The sequence below is a fragment of the Exophiala viscosa genome (genome assembly GCF_022695815.1).
Source record: "Exophiala viscosa unplaced genomic scaffold EDD37scaffold_2, whole genome shotgun sequence".
Taxonomy (NCBI): Eukaryota; Fungi; Ascomycota; class Eurotiomycetes; order Chaetothyriales; family Herpotrichiellaceae; genus Exophiala; species Exophiala viscosa.
Genome location: NW_026944354.1, coordinates 1,670,935 through 1,691,742, shown reverse-complemented (window position 1 = coordinate 1,691,742; position 20,808 = coordinate 1,670,935). Strand labels below are relative to the sequence as shown.

The following is a 20,808-nucleotide window of genomic DNA, read 5'->3' as shown; positions in this document are numbered from 1 at the left end:
CCATCGATAATAATGGGGGAAAGCTTGGGGCACCCAGACTAAGCTTATTGCAGTTTTCTGCTTATCTGGGGCGCTTAGATAGTTAACCAAGCTTATCTTAACGAGTTACGCCCTGTGAGCCGAGGTTCAGAGGAGAACGAAGTACAAGATGACCCTGGACCGGTGACCATATCCAAAATCAAAAGTTGAGATTCTTTCACCACGATCGCATTGACAACCGACTTTGTTAATTTCAAAGTTCCAGTGCCATTGAAGTGTCCGTCATACTGGCATTGGGAAATCAACAATCTGCCACCCCTCAATGCCTGATCGAGTAGCTGATCTCGAGGTTTTCGAGGCCATACCATGGTGCCAACCAATCCTTCAAGACCCAGACTTTGAGCTTGCGTCCACCTGGTCGCGGACATATGTCGCAGAATCTAGAGAAAACGAACTTCTTGGACACACTCTAAAGAACGACAACACGATACGAGGCTGGATCTCACTCTACAATCGACCGACTCAAACCCGTCCCCTGAAAGACGAAGTGCACACGCTGATGAGCCTGGATCAAGGCCTCAACGGCTACCCACGAGTGATCCACGGAGGAATTACTGCGACGATCCTGGATGAGGTCCAGAGCATATTGGTGTCGGTGTGTCTGGAATCAGCAGGCCTGTCGCCCGACAATGTCACCGCGGACTTGCGCATTACTTATCTCAAGCCGATCGTTCTACCGTGTGTTGTCCTTATCAAGGCGAAAATCAAAGACATCAAGGGAAGGAAGTACTTTGCAGACGCCGAGATTGTGAATGAAAAGGCCGTGGTCCTGGCTCGTGGGGAGGGTCTGTTTGTCACCGTGGGCCGAGAAAAGCTATAGACTTGAAGAACTTTTGGACCGAGATGATGGTGTCTATGGAGTCTCGCTAGAGGAAGATCAGGCCATGATCGAAATGAATGATTTTGTCAATCCATCGACGCGTCGCAGCGCGTTTGTCCCTAGGTCAAAACCAGGCTCGTTCGAGACAATGCATTTGCAGCAAGAAGATTGGTTCAAGCGGGTAGATATGTCATTGGGCCTGATCGAGCACATCGCCGATGCAAATCAAAAAGCTCATGACCAAATTCCCAGTGCCCTCAACAACTTCTTCAACAGGATTCATCCCAGAATGAGCTCACGGAAGCCTACAGCGACATTTTCGGGCCCTGGTTTGGAAATCCTTTCACTCTCGTTGATTACAGCGCAGCGGCCGGCGGAGGACAAGTGCCCTGCCCGGGGATGAGTGAGTAGCACTGGTTCCACCACGCTTTTGAATGAACCCATCTGTTGTCCGTCACAGTGCTTATGGACGCCGCGAAGACATACTCACCAGCGGCAGAAGCCGATCAAGATGAAGCCTCACATAAGACGCGAATGCTACCGTTCATGGCGAACGATTCCGCTGCCAGGTAGGGGGCCTAAGGCAGGTATATAAGTCGACATCAACGACCCCCGCTCGTGAATACTCCATACTTTCAGCCTTACTGAGCATTGACTTACTATCACCTATCACTACAATGGCAACTTTCGACATAAACCATCTCTTCAATGTCAAAGACATGGTCTTCGTGATCACGGGCGGAGGCAGCGGCCTCGGGGAAATTATGGCATCGGCCTTAGATGCCAATGGAGCTTCCAAAGTCTTCATACTGGGTCGAAGGGAGGCCTCCTTGAAGAAAGTGGCGGAGAACGCGGTACTATTGTTCCGATCTCGCAAAGTCATGAGCTGATCAAGCTATTAGGCGAACAAGACTATCATCGCAGTCATCTGTGACGTGACTTCCAAAGATAGCCTCAGCGCAGCAGCAGCCTTCATCGAGAAGGAGTCAGCGTTTGTCAACGCAGTCATCGCAAACTCCGGGGCGGTAGGCCCACTCACATCGATGCCCCCACGTTCTGCAGATGCCACCATAGCGGACATTCAGCAGCAGCTTTGGGACACCTCGTTCGCCGAGTCGGAGGCACCACTGAGCACTAACGTCCTCGGATCGTTCTACACCTTCTTGGCGTTCCTCGAATTGCTAGAGGCAGGCAACACCAACGCCGATAGCCGTGGCAAGAAAGACTTCATCCAGAGTCAGTTCATCACTACGACCCAGTATGGGAGGCTTCAGCAGAATGGAGACCGCGGGATATCCTTACATGGCCAGCAAAGCCGGTCTATGGCACCTTACGAAGTCTTTGGCAACCCAATTCGCAAAGCTAGGTATTCGGGCAAATTCCATCGCCCCAGGGCTTTATATCACCGAGATGACTGAGGTAAGGCCTCATCAGAGCAGACGCCGTGCATACTGACGTACATAGCTCATGGCTGGCGGGAAGGACTTAAGCATTCCCGGAAGCCTGCCCGTTGATCTCATCCCGATGACTCGGACTGGTAGCAAAGAGGTACATTAGCGGCTGCTCATGAGGTTCTGCAGCTGACTAGACATTTGCCACAGGACATTGCTGGCGCGATACTGTTTCTGTGTTCCAGAGCTGGAGCGTTCGTCAATGGCAATGTTATACTCTCGGATGGTGGCACGGTAGCAATTCAACCTGCCTCGTACTAAAGACCTGAATTAGGGAGGCTCCAACCACTACTGCGATACAGGCGTCGGGGAATTATGACCAGTCGAGTAAGATGGTAGGTATGCTCATGATCAGATAAACTCAAATCTATGCTATGCAATGGTCCTAGTATAAAACTGGGGCATCTTCAACAGACCAGGCCTGCTGTATGGTCAATATTCCCATAATGGCGAAGTATACATATCCTTTGAGTGGTCGTCATTACTTAGACCTCGTTGTCTCTCACGCATCAAGTCCAGTGCTCACTCCTGTTCGGCCGATCTAATGAGTAGAGCCGGATGGCTGACTCAGCCCAACGGACCAACCTACACCGGGCTCTGTCTGGCGGAGGAGATATAGAGACCGCATTCCGCACACCGCAGGTGATGTTAAGTCTTCCTGGTGCTCGCATTACCAACTTCGGCGCCCGTGTCTGTCAGATAGTCATCGCAGTCCGTCTTTTGTGACATCGACAGGGCTGGTCTTCTGGCGCATTGGGAGAGACAGACACATTTGATTTGCATATTGATTTCAAAGCCATGATGAAACTGCTAAGAGGGAGATCTACGACTGAATGCATCCGCTATATAAATCACCTTGGCCGACCGTGGTTTCCAATGGCAAATCTGCAGCACTCCAATCAATATCGGCGCCTCATCTCGACTCTCGACGTCTGTGAGATAAGCTACTCGCTAAAGAACACCTTCCAATCGACAAAATGGACGCAGAATCCCTCGAATACACTATACCTTTCCAGTTGACCAAGACAATTCGCCGTGATCCCTACGACGCCCTCCAAGGGATCTCGGCTGCTGGGAAGATCATCGTTATCACGGGTGGTGGTACCGGCATCGGAGCCGTAAGCACTCGACCTTTTCCTTGTTCTGACCTACCGTCCTCATGTACTGTACCTGGCTAACCTTACTTTATTTCAGGCAGCCGCTCTAGTCTGGGCTCGTGCAGAGGCCGAAGGTGTCGTCGTTGCAGGTCGACGACTCGACAAACTCGAAGAGACAGTGTCTCAAGTCCGTGCTCTGAACAATGGAAAGACCAAAGCCCTAGCAGTGCAGACTGATCTTGTCAAAGATGAAGACGTGCAAAATCTGTTTGCTCAGACCATTAAGACGTTTGGCAGATCGCCCGACGTGGTTCTTGCCAATGCTGGTATGGTCGCCACAGTCCCGATCGGTGAACAAGGTCCGGATGACTGGTGGAATATTGTGGTATGTAGAGATGGTTCACTCATCGTCGTCAGGTGTTTGCTGACCGTCCAATTTGCAGGGAGTCAACTTGAAGGGCGTCTACGCCACTGCTCATGTATGTTCTTCTGTCGAAGCACCAGTGAGCAGACCTTGTTAATCATACGATGTAGCATTTCATCAAATCACAGCCCAACCCGAAAGAGCCCGTGGGCACATTCATCGCCGTCAACTCGGGGCTGGCTGGCCTCGTCGTCCCCGGAATGTCCGCATACTCCATCTCCAAACTTGCTGGACAGCGGTTTGTCGAGTATCTGCAATCAGGTGCTTGTCCCGGATGATTGTAATGGGATCTGCTTGCTGATAATCTGGTTCAGAATATCCTTCTTTCCGATCGTTCTGCATGTTCCCAGGCATTGTGCAGACAGCGATGGTTACTGCTACCGAAAATCATTTCGCCAAGTATGCCAAAGATCATCCGGATCTTACAGGACTATTAGCTCTGTACTTGTCGACTGCCCGGGCAGACTTCTTGAAGGGTGGGCTTACCAGTATTAACTGGGACGTGGAAGAGATGGAGGGTCATCAAGACGAAATTACAAAGCAAAAGTTGCTGCAGATCAAATGGATACCTCTCCTGCCGGCTAGTGGTGGTCAGGGGTTTTAGCCGGGATCATTCATTATAGGCTTGGGCATCTAGGTTCATCTACTTTTTAAGGGTCCGGGGTCTCCGGGGTCTCCGGGGTCACACGTGTATTGACGCCTATTACATTGACATGACGTCTCCATGTATCAACATATATCAACACGCTTGACCATTGTATTCAGAATCTTACTCAACGATTTGTTTTGCCCAAATAATTAGATTGACGCGACAACTTTATCAGACCCGGCAGGCCAGAATGGCGCCCAAAGTCATCTTCCTGATGGCCGACTATGGTCACGATCCTACAGGTACAGTTCCCTCATCCACGAACAGTCCATGTCCCTACCCATTGCCCGTCTCACAGGTCCGGATTATTAGAAGCTGCTATCCCCTGGAAAGTGTTCGGCGAAGCCGGCTTCGACATCACATTTGCCACCGAAACCGGCAAGCAACCGGTTTGCGACTCGAGAATGCTCACGGGCTGGACCGGCGCCCTGCTCGGCGCCCCCAAGGTTGCGAAAGAAGCATACAAGACTTTCTCACAAGATTCTAGAGTCCAGAATCCCGCATCATGGACGGATCCCTCGCTAAAGCTCGAGGACTACGACCTCGTCTTCCTGCCAGGTGGTCACGACAAAGGCGTCCAGCAGATCATCGATTCGCCTCGCGTTCACGAGCTATTGGCCGCATACTTCCCTAAGACGGCCAGACCATCGACAAAATCCCTAGTCGCCATCTGCCACGGCGTGCAAGTCCTAGCAACGGCGTCTTCAGCCGAAGATAAGTCCAAGAGTGTCATACACGATGTCCAGACGACAGCGCTGCCAGGCTTCATGGAGCAGAGTATCTTCTATGCGACATGGCCGTTCTTGGGCGATTACTACAAGACGTATGGCGCAGGGACGGACTCTGTCCAGGAGATCGTCACGAAGCGTTTGGACAGCCCCAGCCTTTTCAAGAACAGCTTGAGTCCGAGTCCGTATGTTGCGCGCCTAGCAAGAGTGCAAGACACCATCGAAGCTGACATCCTCCAGATTCGTCGTCGCAGACCCCAAATACAACTACTTGTCAGGCCGTTTTCCACCCGATGCGGAATTACTGGCTCAAAAGGCCGTGGCTATGGTCAAAGAGTTGACGGGGTCATCTTGAACAAGAAGAACGTTTTACGACTATGCGTTGGATCGAGTCTTAATCATAATTGGCATTGCTATCCCTGGCCCGTCACTAAATTCTCACTCTGCGCGGCTTCATGCTGCACACCACCATTCTGCATGCCTTCCTTCTTCAATTTCTCAGCACTGAACCTAGCACGCATCTCCTCCCGTTTCTCCTTGACGCTATTAATATTGACCTTTCCAAACTGCACCGTCTTCCATAACTCCAATGGCGTCATCGATCCCTCTGCCCCAAACAGGCTGAAATCGATATTATGTTTATTCGAATGTCGTAAGGCGTAGACCACGCTGTTCCGTCCCTTAGGATTGCCCACAACCCTATGCATACCCGTATTCACCGTGCCAGACGAGAGGAGCTTCAGTGTCTCGCCTATCAACACACATCCTCTGCTGGTGCCTACAGGCGCATTTACCCATACGGGACCAGTCTCCCGTGATGAATGATATCGATCGAGGACCTGTAAGCCCTCGCCGTCTCCGACGCATAGCGTTAGGAGCCCGAGGTCTGTATGTTGGCCCGCGAAGCCCGTCGTGGGCAGATACTTGAACAGCCGCATGAGTGTGTACGTCACCTCGTTTTCGGATGCCGGTAATGTAAGCGTGCCGTCGAGGATGTCGTGCCATGCTGAGATATCGTGATCGCTGGCCCGTGTGATGTCGCATAGAATTCTGAATAGAAATAGCCCGGCCTCGCGCCAGGCTTGCGCGATCTTCGATTCGAGCGTTTTAGCTGCTGCAAGCAACGAATTCGAGGTGGGATCCGTATTGGTTCCAGACCCAGATTCACAATCGCCGTGTACATGACATCGGAACGTGATGTACTCTTTCTCGTTCTCAACGGGATAGTAACCGAACTCGGTTCCTTGTTTGCTGGGGTACAATTCGGCTTTCTGCTGACTGGGAAATTCAAAGAAGCTGGGTGATTCGCGGAATACGTCTTGGATGCTTTGCGTTAGTGAGGCCGGTAAGTCGACACATAGCCAGCCTTGTCGGGCGAGAAATAGAAGCTGCTCTTCTGATAATAGTGGTGGTGGACCAGCAGGAGGTGGTGGCGCGAAAGAGTGCTCATCCATACCTCATGCTATGAGTGAGTTCGATCTAGGTGCATTCCGTGGAAGTTTGCTCGCTGGTATGAATATACTCAGACCCTCCCCTTGCCGCTGTAAGAATAAAGCAAAGTACGCATTAGTTTTCGGTTGTCTGGAAACACTTGGGTAGTAGAAGGCATCAGTTTGATGTTCTACTAGCAATTGAGCCATGTGACAATGACGCAGGCTCCGAGGCTGTAAAACCTTGTGGCTGCGAGTTGAATTAAGCTTGCTACGATAAGCATCAAATAGGCTAGTAGGTGTAGGCACTTTTACCTGGTAGGGTTACTGAATTATAGTTTACCTAGGTATGCTTGCTCCACACGAATGCCGGCGTGGCCATACCATGGTAAATTGCTGGACATCTCACCCCTTCAGACCAGACGATTTGATGGAAGAACACTGTCTAAGTTTGCCCCCTTCACCCACTTGCATGCAACGGAAGACCCCCAGACTCGCCTAACTTCCAACTCCTGGGGGGAAACCCCTTTAACCGTTCTCCGGACACCCAACCCTTCTCTGTCATAGTGCTCCGGCAAAGACCGACTTCAGTGACCGGGAAGGGCAACAACAGATGTTGCAGCGGGGTAGGAGGGATGTAGAATTGGCGACGTGAGTAGAACATTCCATGGACCTCAGCCTCAGCCGCAGCCGGTCAATGCAGAATTGAAGGCTTGACCTCACCTTGACTCCGGTAAAGGCGTCCTCGATAGGCGGTGTCTGAGTCGTGATGTAGCGACAAGTTTATAAGACCGGAAACCCCATCGTGCGGCAATTCTGGCTGTTTTGCTAGCTTTGCCCTGTCATCCCGCTGATGGCGATGGAAAGCTGGGCCCATAGACTCTGGAGCATACTGAATACCTGAATGCAACCTTCCTCCTCATTCTGTTTGCTCCCTGGCTCAGGTAGCATCCTTGAGATGGATTCGACCGCTGAAGATGTCGGATCTCGTATAGTTGTCAATCAATGTTCGCCCTTTGTTCTTTGGACATGGACACTTGAATGTCCATCTATGAAGAAGAGCGAAGAAGCTCGCGAAATAGGCGAAGACGGCTGTTGACTGCGAGGTATGATTCGACCGATGTGATGCTGTCATCCTGTACTGACTGGATTGATGCAGGATATGGCACATCCAGTGTTGCACCGCGTACGTGTTTGAGTTGCGAAAAAATCGCTGGTACCTTGCTGAAGCCTGATTCGACTTCAGCACCTGCCTACGACCGAAGCATCCCATGGCTCACTCTTTCAACCGCACTTGCTCCGTCGTGTGCAACATGCTCGCTCACAGGCAGGCCAAAGCATCACAACTCCGGCTCTAGGGAAGTTTTGCTTGATAATGGGTCTTCCAGCTCTCATTCCCCTGGTGCGTCACCTTGTCCTTCCATTCTACCTCGCGCTTCCCCGAGCAGAGCTTCTTGCATCTTCCGTAACTCTTCCTCGCCCATCTTATCGTAACCTCCAAAGTTCCGCATCTTTTCACCACGACCGACCCTCTTCTTCTGCACTTCTTGCCATTCGCCAACAACGCCGCGACAACCTTCGATGTAGGTACCGAAGCCCAAGTCTGTGAGAGCCTGTTCGACGTGTTCAACACTGATGGTCTTCTTTGATTCCTTTTCAGAAATGTCGTTGGACTCGGAGGACAACATGCGCAAGAATTCGAGAGAGCATGAAATCAGCAAGTCGCGGGCTGGTCGAGTGAAGGTCATCTCGCCGTCCTTTCCGGCGGCGGTGTTGTCATTAGGAAGTTGGGGAAGGATCTCGGATATGATCTTTTGAACGGTCGCCTTGGGCAAACTAAGATCTTCTAAATCTTTGTCGGACATCTTGAAGGCTTGTAGTGCTTGCTGAGGCAAATCTCGTTATTGGAGTGTCATGTTCACAAGGTCGAGACGCGTTCCAAGACATCAGATAAAATACCACCCGATGAGCTGAAGTCGCAGACACTTGAACGTCACTTCCCGAAAGGGAATCGCGCCCAAAATTAGCTTGGCATAATTTCTCGAGAGTCACCCTCATGAAATTTTCTCTTTCTCAAACTGTTGTTGTTATCTATCTCGCATACGCATATTGCAGAAAAGCTTGCGACCATGATGCACGACCGCAAGGCAATTCGACGCTTCATGCTGCCGATGAATGTCTTCTGACTTGAAGTCCTCCCCGGTCTGGTGCTTCTACTGGTCGTGGATGCTTCCCTATCGGTTTCATGAGCGCTCAACCAGCTGTTTGACCCTTCCATTCGATTATCAGTATGTGAGTTGCAATCCTCCTTGCTTAACCCTCAATATGACGAGAGCGATGTCGCCCCTAGCATGAGTCGAGTTCCTCGACGGTGTTGATAGACAAACAATATCCAAACTCAAAAAAAATTCTGATCAATTTGAGATCATCCATGTTTTCCACGATTCCTTATCAACTCTATGGACTTGCTGACATATAATCGATCAGGTTACCAATCTCAAGGTGTATGTAGCCTCCAATAGCCCTTCCCCCTAGATGATGAGCAAACACATGTACTATCAAATTCGGAATTGCGATGACGAATACATTGGTTCGATTACCTGAACTATACGGCCCTCCAACTTCAACTCGCTGCCTTCCAAGCAAACACGTCTCTGACATTGACCATAGAATTTATGCCACGGTGCGAGTTGATTAGTGTTATCGAGTATTGGTATGTCTGAACCTCTCCGACTCCATCCAAAAAATGATGCAAACACATTCACATTCCATGCTAAACATGAGCCTCCTTGCGGATGCAATGCTTCAGACTGTGTATTCATTTTTCATCTTTCGCCTGATTCCCATATCCAATGTTTCCCCATCTCTCTCTTCAAGGCTGTTGGGATCTCAGCTGACTGGCTGAAAGTGGCAGACGTGATCTTGTTGTTCGTAAGTCGATCAGCACCGAAGCTACCCGCTTCGAACGTGTGGTGGTCATCCGCCATCGTCGTCACCTGTGAAGCTGCGAGTCCATCGCCGAGTGAAATGCTGACGCTACCTGATCTGCGGGCAGAGCACCACATTATCGGCTCTTCGCACTTGGCCACGACTGTGTCCTTGACGGCGCCCAACAGACCTTGCCGAACCAGCAGGGGAAGATGCCTGTCCTTCCGATGCCTTACAATTGCTTTATTGTAGTATAGACTCTGTACCTTTCGAAATCTTTCCACGTCGGCCAATAGCTCCTCGTCTTTGATCCTCCCGGAGCGGTATTCGAGTAAGAGGAACCGTCTTTGGCGATGAGAATGGGCATTCCTTGCTAGGCATTCCCTCGCCCCCACGGCCTTCGAATCGTCTTCATCTATCGTGCCATCCGCGACCTGTTCCGAGACTTTGGCACTCTCGCCAGCCTTTGCAAGTACTGCCTTATCCTCGATCGTCCAAGCGTTGTGTAGCTTGTGAGCTTTCACAGCCTCAGGGTCGTCAATCTTCCAGTCGCCATGCTGAACAAGCTCATCGATCATAGCGACCCGTAACTTCTTCAATTCTTCTTTCACCTTGCCTTATCATCGTTGTACAGGCTTTGCACTTGACGACGTCTTCTTTGCTGGTATGCGTATATTTGACCCTCATGATTTTTAATGTACTCTTTTCGCTTTTCACGCCGTTCTCGAGCATAAATGGCGTCCGGGTGATCCGGTTTCAATTCACCATTGGCAACAAGTTGTTCCAGCATATTGATCTTTACATACTGACGCCGGGCAGCCTCCGTGACTTGTTGAGCTCGTCGCTCCTTCTTGATAGCCAGCGCCTCAGCCGATAAGCCGTAACCCGACAAACCCTTAGTGAGGGGGTTATGGCTACAGAGACCGCCATATGGTAGGTTATTGACGTCCCAGGTACAGACTGACCGAAGATAATGTCGATTATGGTCGATAGAGTACTCACCATGCCAGACCGTCCAGAAGGAGAGTGTGGCCGCAGCCTCCAAACCTCTGGTAAAGGCTTGAGTATATCCTTCCATGTTGGGGTCACGCCGGACCAGAAAGAGTACTCCGACATGGCTGAGTTCGTAGCCGTCGAGCAGAAGCTTTTTGACAAACTTCGCCATGGCCTGCAGGTAGGAGTTCCCATTCTCGAATTCGGCGATAATGTCTTCAGGGGGAATTTCCTTCACGTGTTGGTACTGAGTCATCCGAGATGTCGCGCCACCGAGGAGAGCATAAGCCATGCCGGTGTAGACGAATGTCCGGTGGCCCCCGTTTGGTGAGAGAGGCATTGTAGACCATGCCGAAGTCTTTCAATTCCTCCTTGGGGATGGTGAGTGCATCTGGGAGAGCCTGGAAATCTTGCTCCGTAGGTGGATCATTGTCCAGGAACATCTTAACAGCAATCTTGGGCACCTTCACATCGAGATCCCTGTGTAGGTTTTTTTCTCCCATCGCTCGAAACGCCTCTTTGAACTTGAAGTTGCATCGTGTCTCAAGCGGGATCATCATGTCAATGCGTTCGTCAATGAGGTCAGCGAGCTCTTCCTCGATCCGTAGATTGGTATACATCGCCATCTTGTCAACAGAGGGAGGGATGTGCTCGTCTTCAAAGCATACAGGATGAAAATCGATCAAAGAAATTGAAATCAAAAAGAGACGTTGAGACCAGAAGATGATCGTGAACAGCAAATTGGAGAGGAATCTGGTGGCTGCTAGCTGGCGGGTTTGCTGAGAAATGCAGAAGGTCGATGAGCAAAGATGATGGAATAGTTGTCAAGACTTCAAATCCTCGTCGTGATGACGTTGTGCTTGGACATCTGAAGGTAACGCCGACGGCAAGGCGTCGCAGGACGAGGGACTGAGTCTTGTCAGAGTCGTCGAGATGATGGACAGCTGGCCAGGAAGTCAGAGTGATGGTGCTCGAGGTTTGAGCTGTTGATCGATTGATCAGCCAATTGATGATACTGGCTTGTGAGGTTGAGCACTCACCCTGTTGTTCTCCTCACGGTACGGATTGGACGGCCAGGGCAATGTAAGCAAGGTCAGCTTCAACAAACAGAAACGAATGGATGGCCGCCGCTGTGACGGCCGGGCATGAATAGGAACGTTGATGGTTGGAGGGGGAGAGGAAGGAGGAAGCAAAGGTCAAGAGGCCAAGAACGACCAAGTCTGAAGTGGTTTGGAAATCGGGCTCTTCCTGGCCGCTCCCACCTTCGTGACGCTGTGGGCGACTTGTGAAGGATGGATGGCGCTGGGGCTGCATTGACACGGCAAGACTCATGGGAAGCAACAAGGTCAAAAGTCAACATCAATTGAAGTGATCCTCGCCAAACGCATACGAATCGCTATGAGTAGGACTCGCGGGCGTTCTCCGTCGCAGCTTTGATGCATTGGTTGGCAGAGATCGACCTTGCTCATCATCACCACCTCAATCGCCGCAACAGCCAGCAAGCCATGTCCATTACACTCGCTCAATGTGTCCTCTGCTTCAAGGTTGGAGAACATGAATCGATCTCGTTGTGAATTTGTAGCTGGTTCGCGTTGTTTATGCCCGTTGACGTCACTGTAGTGGAGGAAATAACTTGGCCCGAAGTTTCCCCCTGATTCATTCGTACCTACCAGGTATGGAAGAGGTGTACTCCGTGCATGGTGTACCTGTAACAACTACTATCAGACCACTCAGATTTACCAGAACATTGTTGCAACTGACACAATACTACTGTTGCGCACCTCCAAACTTGTGGTTGTGCCTTGATCACAACCAGGAGGCTGGGATCATACACCTTAAGGGACCGACATCAACCTGATCTCTTCCACACAATGACCACCTTAAGACAAAGCCACTTTGGGGAAAGTTTACAGTTTATCAACCAGCATCGTGTACGTGATGCAGCATCTACGAAATCTTTCGCATCTAAACCATGACTACAGTCCCGGCATACTTCATCCTGCACCGTTCTCGTCACAGGCGCAACAGCCGGTATAGGAAAGGCGGTGGCTGAATATCTTCTCGCTTCAAGCGCACAGCATTTGCTCGTCTTGACTGGGCGCAATGAAGATGTGCTTCACGAATTTCGGTCTCGCTATCCGGACCGTGTGATCACAGAGGCAGGAGACATGTCAGACCTGCAATTCGTCAGATCTATCGCACAAAGTATCCAGCTGGAAGGACGTCTTGACGGGTTGGTGCTTAATCACGGCACGATGGGTTCGTGTTTCAGGATCGGCCAAATGGAAGTCGAAGATTGGGAAGAGACCTTCAGAGTCAATGTCACGAGCTGTGTCGCATTGGTACGTTCCAATTGAGTGCACAGGTCATTTTGTTCTGCGACATTTCAGAGACAGTCCAAGAACAATCCAGCTGAGCCCTTCTAGATCCAGTCCGCGCTTCCCCTTCTAAGAGCATCACAAGGTCGGATAGTCTTCACCTCTTCGGGAGCCGCAACCAACGGGTATTCGGCATGGGTAAGCAATTTCCCCTCCAAAGGACCTGGCATTGAGGCCTGAGTCTTTCGCTCTGTCGCACTTTGTACGATACAGCTCTCTAACAATTCGAAAGGGTGCCTACGGCGCGAGTAAAGCTGCCATAAATCATCTTACACTCACACTGAAGAACGAAGAGCCTGAGGTAACGACAGTTTCGATTCGACCAGGTGTTGTCGATACAGCCATGCAAGGTGATATCAGAGAGAAGTTCCTCAAAAACATGGACGAGAAGGACCAAGTCAAGTTTTCGACTGCAAAGAAAGACGGAAAGTTATTGCCGCCGAATAAACCAGGTGAGGTCATTGCAGAACTTGCAATCAATGCGGATGAAGGATTGAGCGGAATGTTTTTAAGGTAACTATCTGATCCAAGCAGACATTCAGATACTGACAGAGATACAGCTGGGATGACCCAAAACTAGCGCAATACCGATCAGGCTGAGGTCGTCTGCGAATTGGGACGGTATCATGGCGAGAGTAAACTACACGGAAGCCATTGACTCTGCTCACCCCTTCGAGCAGCTTCGGAGCAAGCTGTGTGACCAACGGAGAAGTTCAAGGTCTCCTTCCTTGGATACAAAGACACGACGACTGTTGATACTCCGGTTCACCACCGAGACTTCAACCTACATTAGTAGTCATTTATACTTTCTCCAGTGTTTTCGGTATCTTCCACAAACTCCGAACACCGAACGAAAACGGGCGGGGTCGGCCTGGATGTCCTTTGCCGTGTCCATGCCACGCTGCAATTAGACTCATTCTTCATAAACTTCTAACAACAAGCACGTCATTGAGTAAAGGCGGTTGATTGACTTCAGCATCATAATTAAGCAGACATCGAAACGCCCTAACAATCTGCTCTTGGTGTCCACGACGTCGATAAGCCTTAAGAATGGATGTCCCATTCACTCGACTAGTGAGGTTCAAGACCTCGGAAGGGCAAACACACTACGGCGAAGCCGGCTCCAACTGGCAGAAAGACCTTAAAGGCCAGACCGTCAAGACCTTCCAGGGAACAGACCCATGGGATCCGGATTTCAGCTTGTCGGGAGAGGAAGCAGTCATATCTGAGGTCAATATTCCGTAACTCCACGACTGGGCGATCTCACAATCTACCAGGTGCTGTGTCCCTTGCCATCAGTCCCAGTGACTCTTGGGATCGGATTGAACTATCGCAAACATGCGGAGGAAGCAGGTGTATGCTCCGGGTCCCCATGACAAGAGCCTTGACAGCACTGAGACGAGTCACCAGTTTACTATTCCCACGTTTCCCGTGGTCTTCACAAAGTATTTGGGCAAGCAGGCATCCTGGGAACCTCAACCGAGTTGTACACTGACTCACCAATCTCCAGACACCCTCGCAGGCCCATTCGAAGATATTCCGATCCATCCCGAGGCCCGCGAACTCGACTACGAAGGAGAACTATCCATCGTGATCGGCAAGGATGTGAAGAACCTCACCGAGAAGGACGACCCGCTCGACTACGTCCTCGGCTACACGGTCGGCAACGACGTCTCTTCGCGATACTGGCAGAACGCTGCGCGATCAGGCGCGCAGCACGGCCCAGCAAAGTCCTTCGACAAATTCGGCCCGATAGGGCCCGCCATTGCATCGCCCAAGGCGGTCAAGAACCCCGAGGCCTTGAAGCTTCAGACCTGGGTCAATGGCGACCTCAGACAGGACGGTTCGACGGATGACCTCATCTTCGGCATCAAAGAGATCATTCGCTTTCTCAGCCAAGGTAAGACCGTGAGGAAGGGCACTGTGATCATGACTGGGACGCCTAGGTAAGCCTATGATACCGCCGCTCTGTAAGCATTTACACTGACGTAAAGTAGCGGCGTCGCAGCCTTTATGAAGCCCGCTCAATTCTTGAAGGATGGAGATGTGGTGGAAATTGAGGTTGAAAATATCGGGAAGATCTCCAACAAGATGGTTTTTGAGAAATAGGATTGAGCTATACTTCAATGAAAAGTCTGCTTTCATACCTAGATAGTGCTACTACTCCCAACCCAAGCCTGGTATGATTTTAACTTGGGCCCTCCAGCCGCGGTCTTGTCGAAGACTCCTCTGGCCGCAAACTCCGTGGATGTAGTAGCATCGCTGTCCTTCGTTCGAGTCTCAAGCCTGCCCACAAGCACCAAGTCCGTTCCGTCAGCGTTGCCCGAAAACACCTTGTCCACCATGTGGTGGCGGGACGTGACTACCTTCCACGCGTTGGTACGGCTGGCGGAAATTTCTGGAGTTCGTCAGTCCCAGCCCGGACCGTAGGCCATATGGTACGAGGGCTCTTCCTTACCATCTTTGCCATTGAATGTGCCATTCGCCGAGATGAACATTGCATCTGGCGTGAAGATCTCTTCGGCCAGGATGGTGCCGACATTGTCGTCTTTCGAGTCCACAAGTTGGAATAAGCGGTTGATCAGGTCTTTGACTTCTGAAGGGACCGGTGTCGGCGGCAATTTTGCCTGGGATAACGCCTGAGCCATTGCTGGGATACCGATGGTGGTGATACTGTGGTCACCGTGTCGTTATATGCTCTTACTGCTATCTCACGGTGACAGGATAGCGGTTGTACACACGTTTCATTTAGTTGGACGGGAGACAATATCTCCGGGAGTCATCTTCGAAGTATTGTAGCTTCCGGCGATGAGACGGTCGGTCGGCGTACGAAAATACCCCGAAGGTCGGGCCGACTACTTTTGGAGGCCTGGAAACGGGGAAGCTTGGGGTACTCCGGACTGTGCGTCTATTCACGCCTTTGAGAGCCTCATTGGACTCGTTCTTAGTGGCAGGATGCCCTGTACGTGTCCGATACTTCTCGTAACGCCCATCAGAACCATTGGGAAACATCTTGCAGGCCGCAGGATCTGGGGTATGTCGTGATATCTACGGTACAGGTATCTCGACCAAGCGCATATGACTGCGGAGGAAGGCGGCGATGACGATCGACGAAGACGTCGTCAGACAAGGGGGTATTGTTGACAAGCTTTTTGTGAGATAAGGGGCCCAATGCACGTGATCATCTAGAAATAGAAATATTACTGCAGGTAGATGTACAAGATGCTACACTGTATTGGATTTCTCATTTGACAAGCTTGTCATCCTGGTAGTATTATGTACTTGGTGTACAGATCATGACTCGTAATGTCATAGCGCGTTGATATCGTCTCGGAGGAACTGTCGCGCTGTCGTGATGATCGGCGGATATGCTAGAGCGGCTCTTGGTAAGACTGTGGTGCTTGAAGTCTTGCCGACCGTTGTAGCCCAATATTCGGGTTTGATCACTTCGGACGGCCACCAGTCGAATAAAATAAAAGCTTCGTCAGTAGTCCATGGCCCTTTCTCGGCTGTGCTTCTCTCTCGTATTTCCACCTCGCATTGTTTGTAGACTGCTTTCTCTAGCGCAGCAGTGTCAGATGCGCACCGGTGTAACTTGGACGGACTCGTCAGTTTGACCGGACTCCGTCTTGTTGCAAGATTGCTCAGCAATTGTAGAGGACTTCGTGCTTGTATGGCGACCTGGCCTGGAACCTGACTAACATCGTCCTCATCGTCTTCTTCAATGGCATCATTTTCAGAAAAGACTCTTCTAAAATCTCGTGTTATGGAGATGCCTTGATCTGGTGCATTCTCAGCCGGTGCCGCAAGCTCCTGTGAAACAGTCGCCTGACTACTGGCAGGTGAAGACCCAGGCTGTGGCGGTGGATCTGTACTGACACGAGTAAAATCTTGGGGCGTAGCGGGGGCTTCATTGAGCTGGGACTCAGGTGGAACGGCTGCTTGCGAAGTCTCGTCTTGCTCGTCGTGGTGGGACGAAGTGGTAAGTCCAGAAAATTCTTCTTGCGTCGATAGAGGTATCGGCGAAGGTGGCCTTTCCACTGCATTGCCCTCTTCCGGCACAAAGAGAGGGCTTGACTCAATGTCCACTATGTCGTCGGCATGCACGCTGGCTTGAGGTGAGCTGATGATCACATTATCGTCAAAACCGACATCGTTCAGGCCGGGCAGCTCGCCAACATACTCTAGCTGCAGATATTGATGCGGAGAAGACAGTGGGTTTGCACTGTGTTGAGAAATCGATGCCGCAGGCGATCTAGTCGGCACATATCGCCTTTCCGGGCCCTTCGTAAAAGGTATCAGGAGTGTAAGCGTGGACCTGGCTTTTGGTTGTGCAAGCAGCAGACGTGCAGAACGATTGATAGTTGACCTATTGCTCTTGGAGGCCGCACCCACACTGAGCTTCGGTACTGGTGGCGTTATGATTTTGGAATTTGACTCTTTCGGAGATCTTGCAGTCGTGGACCTTTCCTTACCCTGTCTACGCACTTGGGTTGGTGCAGTTGGTCTGGGATCCGGTTGTCGCTTCGTCGTTTGTTTCTTTGGACCTGCTGCTGGCAATGGCGAGCGATTAAGTGGCGCTGAAAGTCTCCCCACTGTGTCTTCGTCTGATGAGATGTCCACCACCACTGAAGATCTCCTAGGAACATTCACGGTGGTGTTTGGGGTTCGAATAAGCTTACTGGCACGTACAGGCTGAGGTAAGCAAACCGCACCAGGCCTGATCGGCTGCACAACCTCGTCCGAGTGATTTTCTTTGTCTGCGGACAGTCTGCGCTTCTTTGGAGATGGCTGTGTAATCGCGGCCCGGGAAAACGTCTGTCTTTGCTCGTAGGGCGACTGTATTGGCAAGCGTGAGCGGCCTAGCCGGCCTTGCGAGGGTCCCAGCACTTCGAGCAACGATTTCGGCCTCTGCGATGGTCCTGAGGAGCTCACACAAGACGCGACAACAGCATGTCTGGCTTGTGACACGGTCTTTTCTGGCCTTTGCCTTTCCAATGTTATGCCAGTCAAATCAGTCTCGGTCTCCCCCAGACGTTCTCCGACTTCCACCTTGACGCCACGGTCCAGTTGGATTTCTACACCTTCGCCGAACTCCTCCTCCAGCCTAAAATGCAGGTCTCCAATGTAATTCTTCGCGTCATCGTAGACCATGACGCGTCGATTGAAGGTGTGAAACCGTAGGGATCCATCGTGCCACTTTTTGGCCTTCTTATGAAGGTCTCGCGTATAAAGGCAACGGTACTCGTGGACGGGGGCGGTGTTCTGGGTTGCGGCGACCGTAAGACTGGGGTTGTTCCGGAGAACCATGATCACAACGGATCACGGTCAGAAGCTGAGGTGGTCAGCGACATGATATGTATGAGCTGGCCAATGATGGAGATGCCGGCTGTCATTTCTTCGTCAAATAGAAGTGGAGGGGAGAAACATGCGACTCGAAGTATTGTCGAGAAGGGAAAGTGAAACGCGCGTCGACTGAGGCTGCAAAGTTGAGGGTCGCGGAGGGTCCAAGTCCAAGGTCCAACTTGTGGTCTGGACAACGCAGGCCAGTTTGTTCTCTCTTGCATAAACACTACTAACTAATCTGTCGCTCCCTCCTGACGATTGTTACTACATGAGTCTCCTCACGATGTTCTAAGGCTGCAGGTCGGTCGTTGCATTTCAATGCGTTTTCCATCCCTATTCTCTTCGTTGCTCAAATTCCTCAATCCCTTGGTCAACTCCAAATCCACCGTTTCAGCGTACTACCGAAGATCTGCACGCCGAAGTCTCTGGAATTTGCAATACCACCTTGGGCAAGACAGTTTCACTGTTGGCGTGCTGGATCTCGCGAGCTATCGACTGTCCCCGGTTTACATGGGCCTGCTCCTCCCCCAGCCGTCGCAATGCACAGTGTTCAGAGGCATTTTGGGAAATATATGAGGAGAAGTGCAGATGAACAACAAGTCTCGGTTCTCCTCAAGGACTTTGAAGAGGCAGATAAACTCTTGACCAAGGTAAGCTGAATTCGACGACCCCCTGTTGTTCTCGGCTGACAGCAAGAAGATCATAGAAGCCTCCAAACAATGGAAAGAGTCGTGGATTTCCATCCTAACCCATCAACACCGCGTTTTCGAGGAATTTGAGATCTTATACTCTCCCATTGTCGGAGCTGGTGACGATTACCAAGGCCACATACCTGTCGAGACGCCGGAACATCTTCTTCGCAGAGCCGCCAGAATAAAGACGGAATATGCAGACCTGAAGAGAGATCTCACCGAAGATCTCGGGCAGGTTGACGATAGGCTGATCCGACCGGCTCAGACTGCAAAAGACAGCCTCCAATCATTGAGAAAGACGATCAAGAAGAGAGAAGACAAGAAGCTTGACTATGAAAGATATCAAAACAGGGTGGACTCGGCTCTCAAAAAGACCAAACGATCCGAGAGAGATAGTGCGGCTCTTGCAAAATCCCAGACGGATCTGGCTGCAGCAACAGAAGCATACTCCGCTGCCGATGACCACCTGAGAAACTGTCTGCCTCGTCTGCTGACGTCCGTTTTCTCTCTACTTCCACATTTTCTGGCTGCGCAAGTTCAGATTCAAAATAGCCTACTGGGACAATACTACACGATGCTCCACGGATACTGCACGGAAGAAGGATTCCCTTCGCCCAGTCCCCCAATGGATGAAGTTGTGAGGATATGGACTGATACCTTCAAATCAGTACAGCGCGAGGCCGAAGCTTTGATGTTTCTGGCCAATGGAAAGGCTGTCAAGGCACCCATGACTCAGGAGAACGGCCAACAACCTGTCAATGGCTATCGTCGACCGAGCGCCAACGCGTTTTCCGGTCGCACACAGTCTGTCTCGCCAGCCAGGGCTCTCCCGCCGTCCCCGAACTATGACACTGTACCAAAGATCTCTACATCACCTGCACCAAGTACGTTACTCAGCCCACTTACTCCGTACGAAAGTGTAGCGAGTCCGTCACCATCTCAGTCGGTCTACCAAACACCTCTTTCTTCCTTTGCTCCGGCCGCACCGAACACCGACTACTTTGCTAGGGACAGGCAGCCATCTTCTGCGTCGATTGCCTCCATTGGGACGACAGCTCTGAAGAAACGCCCGCCTCCCCCTCCACCTGCACGGTTGCCATCACAGCAATCGATCTTTGTGACAGCGCTCTATGACTTCGAGGGCCAAGGCGAAGGCGATCTTGTGTTCCGCGAAGGGGATCGCATTAAAGTCCTGAAGAAGACAGACAGTACTGATGATTGGTGGCAAGGGGAGCTTCGAGGCGTCAAAGGGGCTTTCCCTGCCAATTACTGCCAATGACCATTGTTCAATCACGAGCCACATGAACCAAAAATTGCTTGCAACGACCACAGATCTGGGCGACTGGGCCACATTGTTTTGATGACTGCATTTGGAGCGGGCGCGTCGGGCGAAGTTGAAATGAGAGGAGCGTGAGTTCGCGAACTAATATTGTGATAGTTGCCGCACTAATGAAGGAGGCATGGACGAGCGGGAAATGATGGCGGACAGAATCACGAACAACAGTCCCAGGGACTGATACGATAGATAGTCGGTTTTCAAAAAGAGATATACCCAATGTTGAGCATTTTTTGTCTGGCCGTGTACGAGTTTCAGGCTTTCGCTTTCTGGGGACATTGTAGGATGTTGGGGTAGAGGCGCCCCCTGAAAGGCATTGAGTTATATACCTAGGTATTTGATAGCATGCAAAGTCTTCCTCACTTGGACTGCACGCGTAATACTCGAACCCATCTATGCTTTACCGGTTAACGAAGCTACTGGAAGTTGCCTCGATATCCTCAATATCAAATTTGAAAATGGTAAACACCGGCCCACGGGCATCTCCGGCCGATGGC

General features: G+C 51.1%; 12 protein-coding genes across 12 annotated transcripts; 7 read left to right on the top strand and 5 right to left on the bottom strand.

The window, feature by feature from the left end:
• The first annotated feature begins 41 nt into the window (after positions 1–41).
• Positions 42–999, top strand: EDD37DRAFT_254206 (HotDog domain-containing protein). The gene has a single exon (XM_062810718.1). It carries the CDS (start codon positions 302–304, stop codon positions 857–859), a length of 558 nt encoding a protein of 185 aa, XP_062673078.1. The 5' UTR covers positions 42–301; the 3' UTR covers positions 860–999.
• A 537-nt stretch (positions 1,000–1,536) lies between these two features.
• EDD37DRAFT_656236 (short chain dehydrogenase/reductase family) lies at positions 1,537–2,571 on the top strand (the record flags this gene model as incomplete). The annotated part of the gene is made up of 5 exons (XM_062818815.1): positions 1,537–1,713; positions 1,762–2,095; positions 2,127–2,278; positions 2,324–2,407; positions 2,461–2,571. The coding sequence occupies 5 exons, from the start codon at positions 1,537–1,539 to the stop codon at positions 2,569–2,571; spliced, it is 858 nt and encodes a 285-aa protein (XP_062673077.1).
• A 716-nt stretch (positions 2,572–3,287) lies between these two features.
• On the top strand, positions 3,288–4,553 carry EDD37DRAFT_677027 (short chain dehydrogenase-like protein; the record flags this gene model as incomplete). The annotated part of the gene is made up of 5 exons (XM_062819592.1): positions 3,288–3,428; positions 3,505–3,792; positions 3,851–3,886; positions 3,942–4,092; positions 4,146–4,553. The coding sequence occupies 5 exons, from the start codon at positions 3,288–3,290 to the stop codon at positions 4,433–4,435; spliced, it is 906 nt and encodes a 301-aa protein (XP_062673076.1). The 3' UTR covers positions 4,436–4,553.
• A 117-nt stretch (positions 4,554–4,670) lies between these two features.
• EDD37DRAFT_606013 (class I glutamine amidotransferase-like protein) lies at positions 4,671–5,563 on the top strand (the record flags this gene model as incomplete). The annotated part of the gene is made up of 3 exons (XM_062814850.1): positions 4,671–4,722; positions 4,748–5,393; positions 5,449–5,563. The coding sequence occupies 3 exons, from the start codon at positions 4,671–4,673 to the stop codon at positions 5,561–5,563; spliced, it is 813 nt and encodes a 270-aa protein (XP_062673075.1).
• Positions 5,564–5,592: 29 nt separating this feature from the next.
• Positions 5,593–6,880, bottom strand: EDD37DRAFT_254199 (uncharacterized protein). The gene has a single exon (XM_062810716.1). The coding sequence runs from the start codon at positions 6,660–6,662 to the stop codon at positions 5,622–5,624; it is 1,041 nt and encodes a 346-aa protein (XP_062673074.1). The 5' UTR covers positions 6,663–6,880; the 3' UTR covers positions 5,593–5,621.
• Positions 6,881–7,883: 1,003 nt separating this feature from the next.
• Positions 7,884–8,581, bottom strand: EDD37DRAFT_254202 (histone-fold-containing protein). The gene has a single exon (XM_062810717.1). It carries the CDS (start codon positions 8,501–8,503, stop codon positions 8,030–8,032), a length of 474 nt encoding a protein of 157 aa, XP_062673073.1. The 5' UTR covers positions 8,504–8,581; the 3' UTR covers positions 7,884–8,029.
• A 1,200-nt stretch (positions 8,582–9,781) lies between these two features.
• On the bottom strand, positions 9,782–11,256 carry EDD37DRAFT_254141 (uncharacterized protein). Its single transcript, XM_062810715.1, has one exon. The coding sequence runs from the start codon at positions 10,897–10,899 to the stop codon at positions 10,174–10,176; it is 726 nt and encodes a 241-aa protein (XP_062673072.1). The 5' UTR covers positions 10,900–11,256; the 3' UTR covers positions 9,782–10,173.
• Positions 11,257–12,236: 980 nt separating this feature from the next.
• On the top strand, positions 12,237–13,883 carry EDD37DRAFT_253988 (short-chain dehydrogenase/reductase). The gene is made up of 5 exons (XM_062810713.1): positions 12,237–12,490; positions 12,542–12,901; positions 12,986–13,075; positions 13,170–13,450; positions 13,498–13,883. The coding sequence occupies exons 1-5, from the start codon at positions 12,431–12,433 to the stop codon at positions 13,535–13,537; spliced, it is 831 nt and encodes a 276-aa protein (XP_062673071.1). The 5' UTR covers positions 12,237–12,430; the 3' UTR covers positions 13,538–13,883.
• Positions 13,884–13,987: 104 nt separating this feature from the next.
• On the top strand, positions 13,988–15,046 carry EDD37DRAFT_646870 (fumarylacetoacetate hydrolase family protein; the record flags this gene model as incomplete). The annotated part of the gene is made up of 4 exons (XM_062817787.1): positions 13,988–14,167; positions 14,215–14,292; positions 14,348–14,883; positions 14,935–15,046. 4 exons carry the CDS (start codon positions 13,988–13,990, stop codon positions 15,044–15,046), a joined length of 906 nt encoding a protein of 301 aa, XP_062673070.1.
• Positions 15,047–15,083: 37 nt separating this feature from the next.
• On the bottom strand, positions 15,084–15,632 carry EDD37DRAFT_254033 (uncharacterized protein; the record flags this gene model as incomplete). Its single annotated transcript, XM_062810714.1, has 2 exons — positions 15,396–15,632; positions 15,084–15,335 (listed from the first exon to the last, which is right to left on the bottom strand). The coding sequence occupies exons 1-2, from the start codon at positions 15,583–15,585 to the stop codon at positions 15,085–15,087; spliced, it is 441 nt and encodes a 146-aa protein (XP_062673069.1). The 5' UTR covers positions 15,586–15,632.
• Positions 15,633–16,038: 406 nt separating this feature from the next.
• On the bottom strand, positions 16,039–18,535 carry EDD37DRAFT_253976 (uncharacterized protein). Its single transcript, XM_062810712.1, has one exon. It carries the CDS (start codon positions 18,245–18,247, stop codon positions 16,247–16,249), a length of 2,001 nt encoding a protein of 666 aa, XP_062673068.1. The 5' UTR covers positions 18,248–18,535; the 3' UTR covers positions 16,039–16,246.
• On the top strand, positions 18,413–20,717 carry EDD37DRAFT_621614 (uncharacterized protein). Its single transcript, XM_062816007.1, has 2 exons — positions 18,413–18,933; positions 18,983–20,717. Exons 1-2 carry the CDS (start codon positions 18,823–18,825, stop codon positions 20,252–20,254), a joined length of 1,383 nt encoding a protein of 460 aa, XP_062673067.1. The 5' UTR covers positions 18,413–18,822; the 3' UTR covers positions 20,255–20,717.
• The last annotated feature ends 91 nt before the right edge of the window (positions 20,718–20,808 follow it).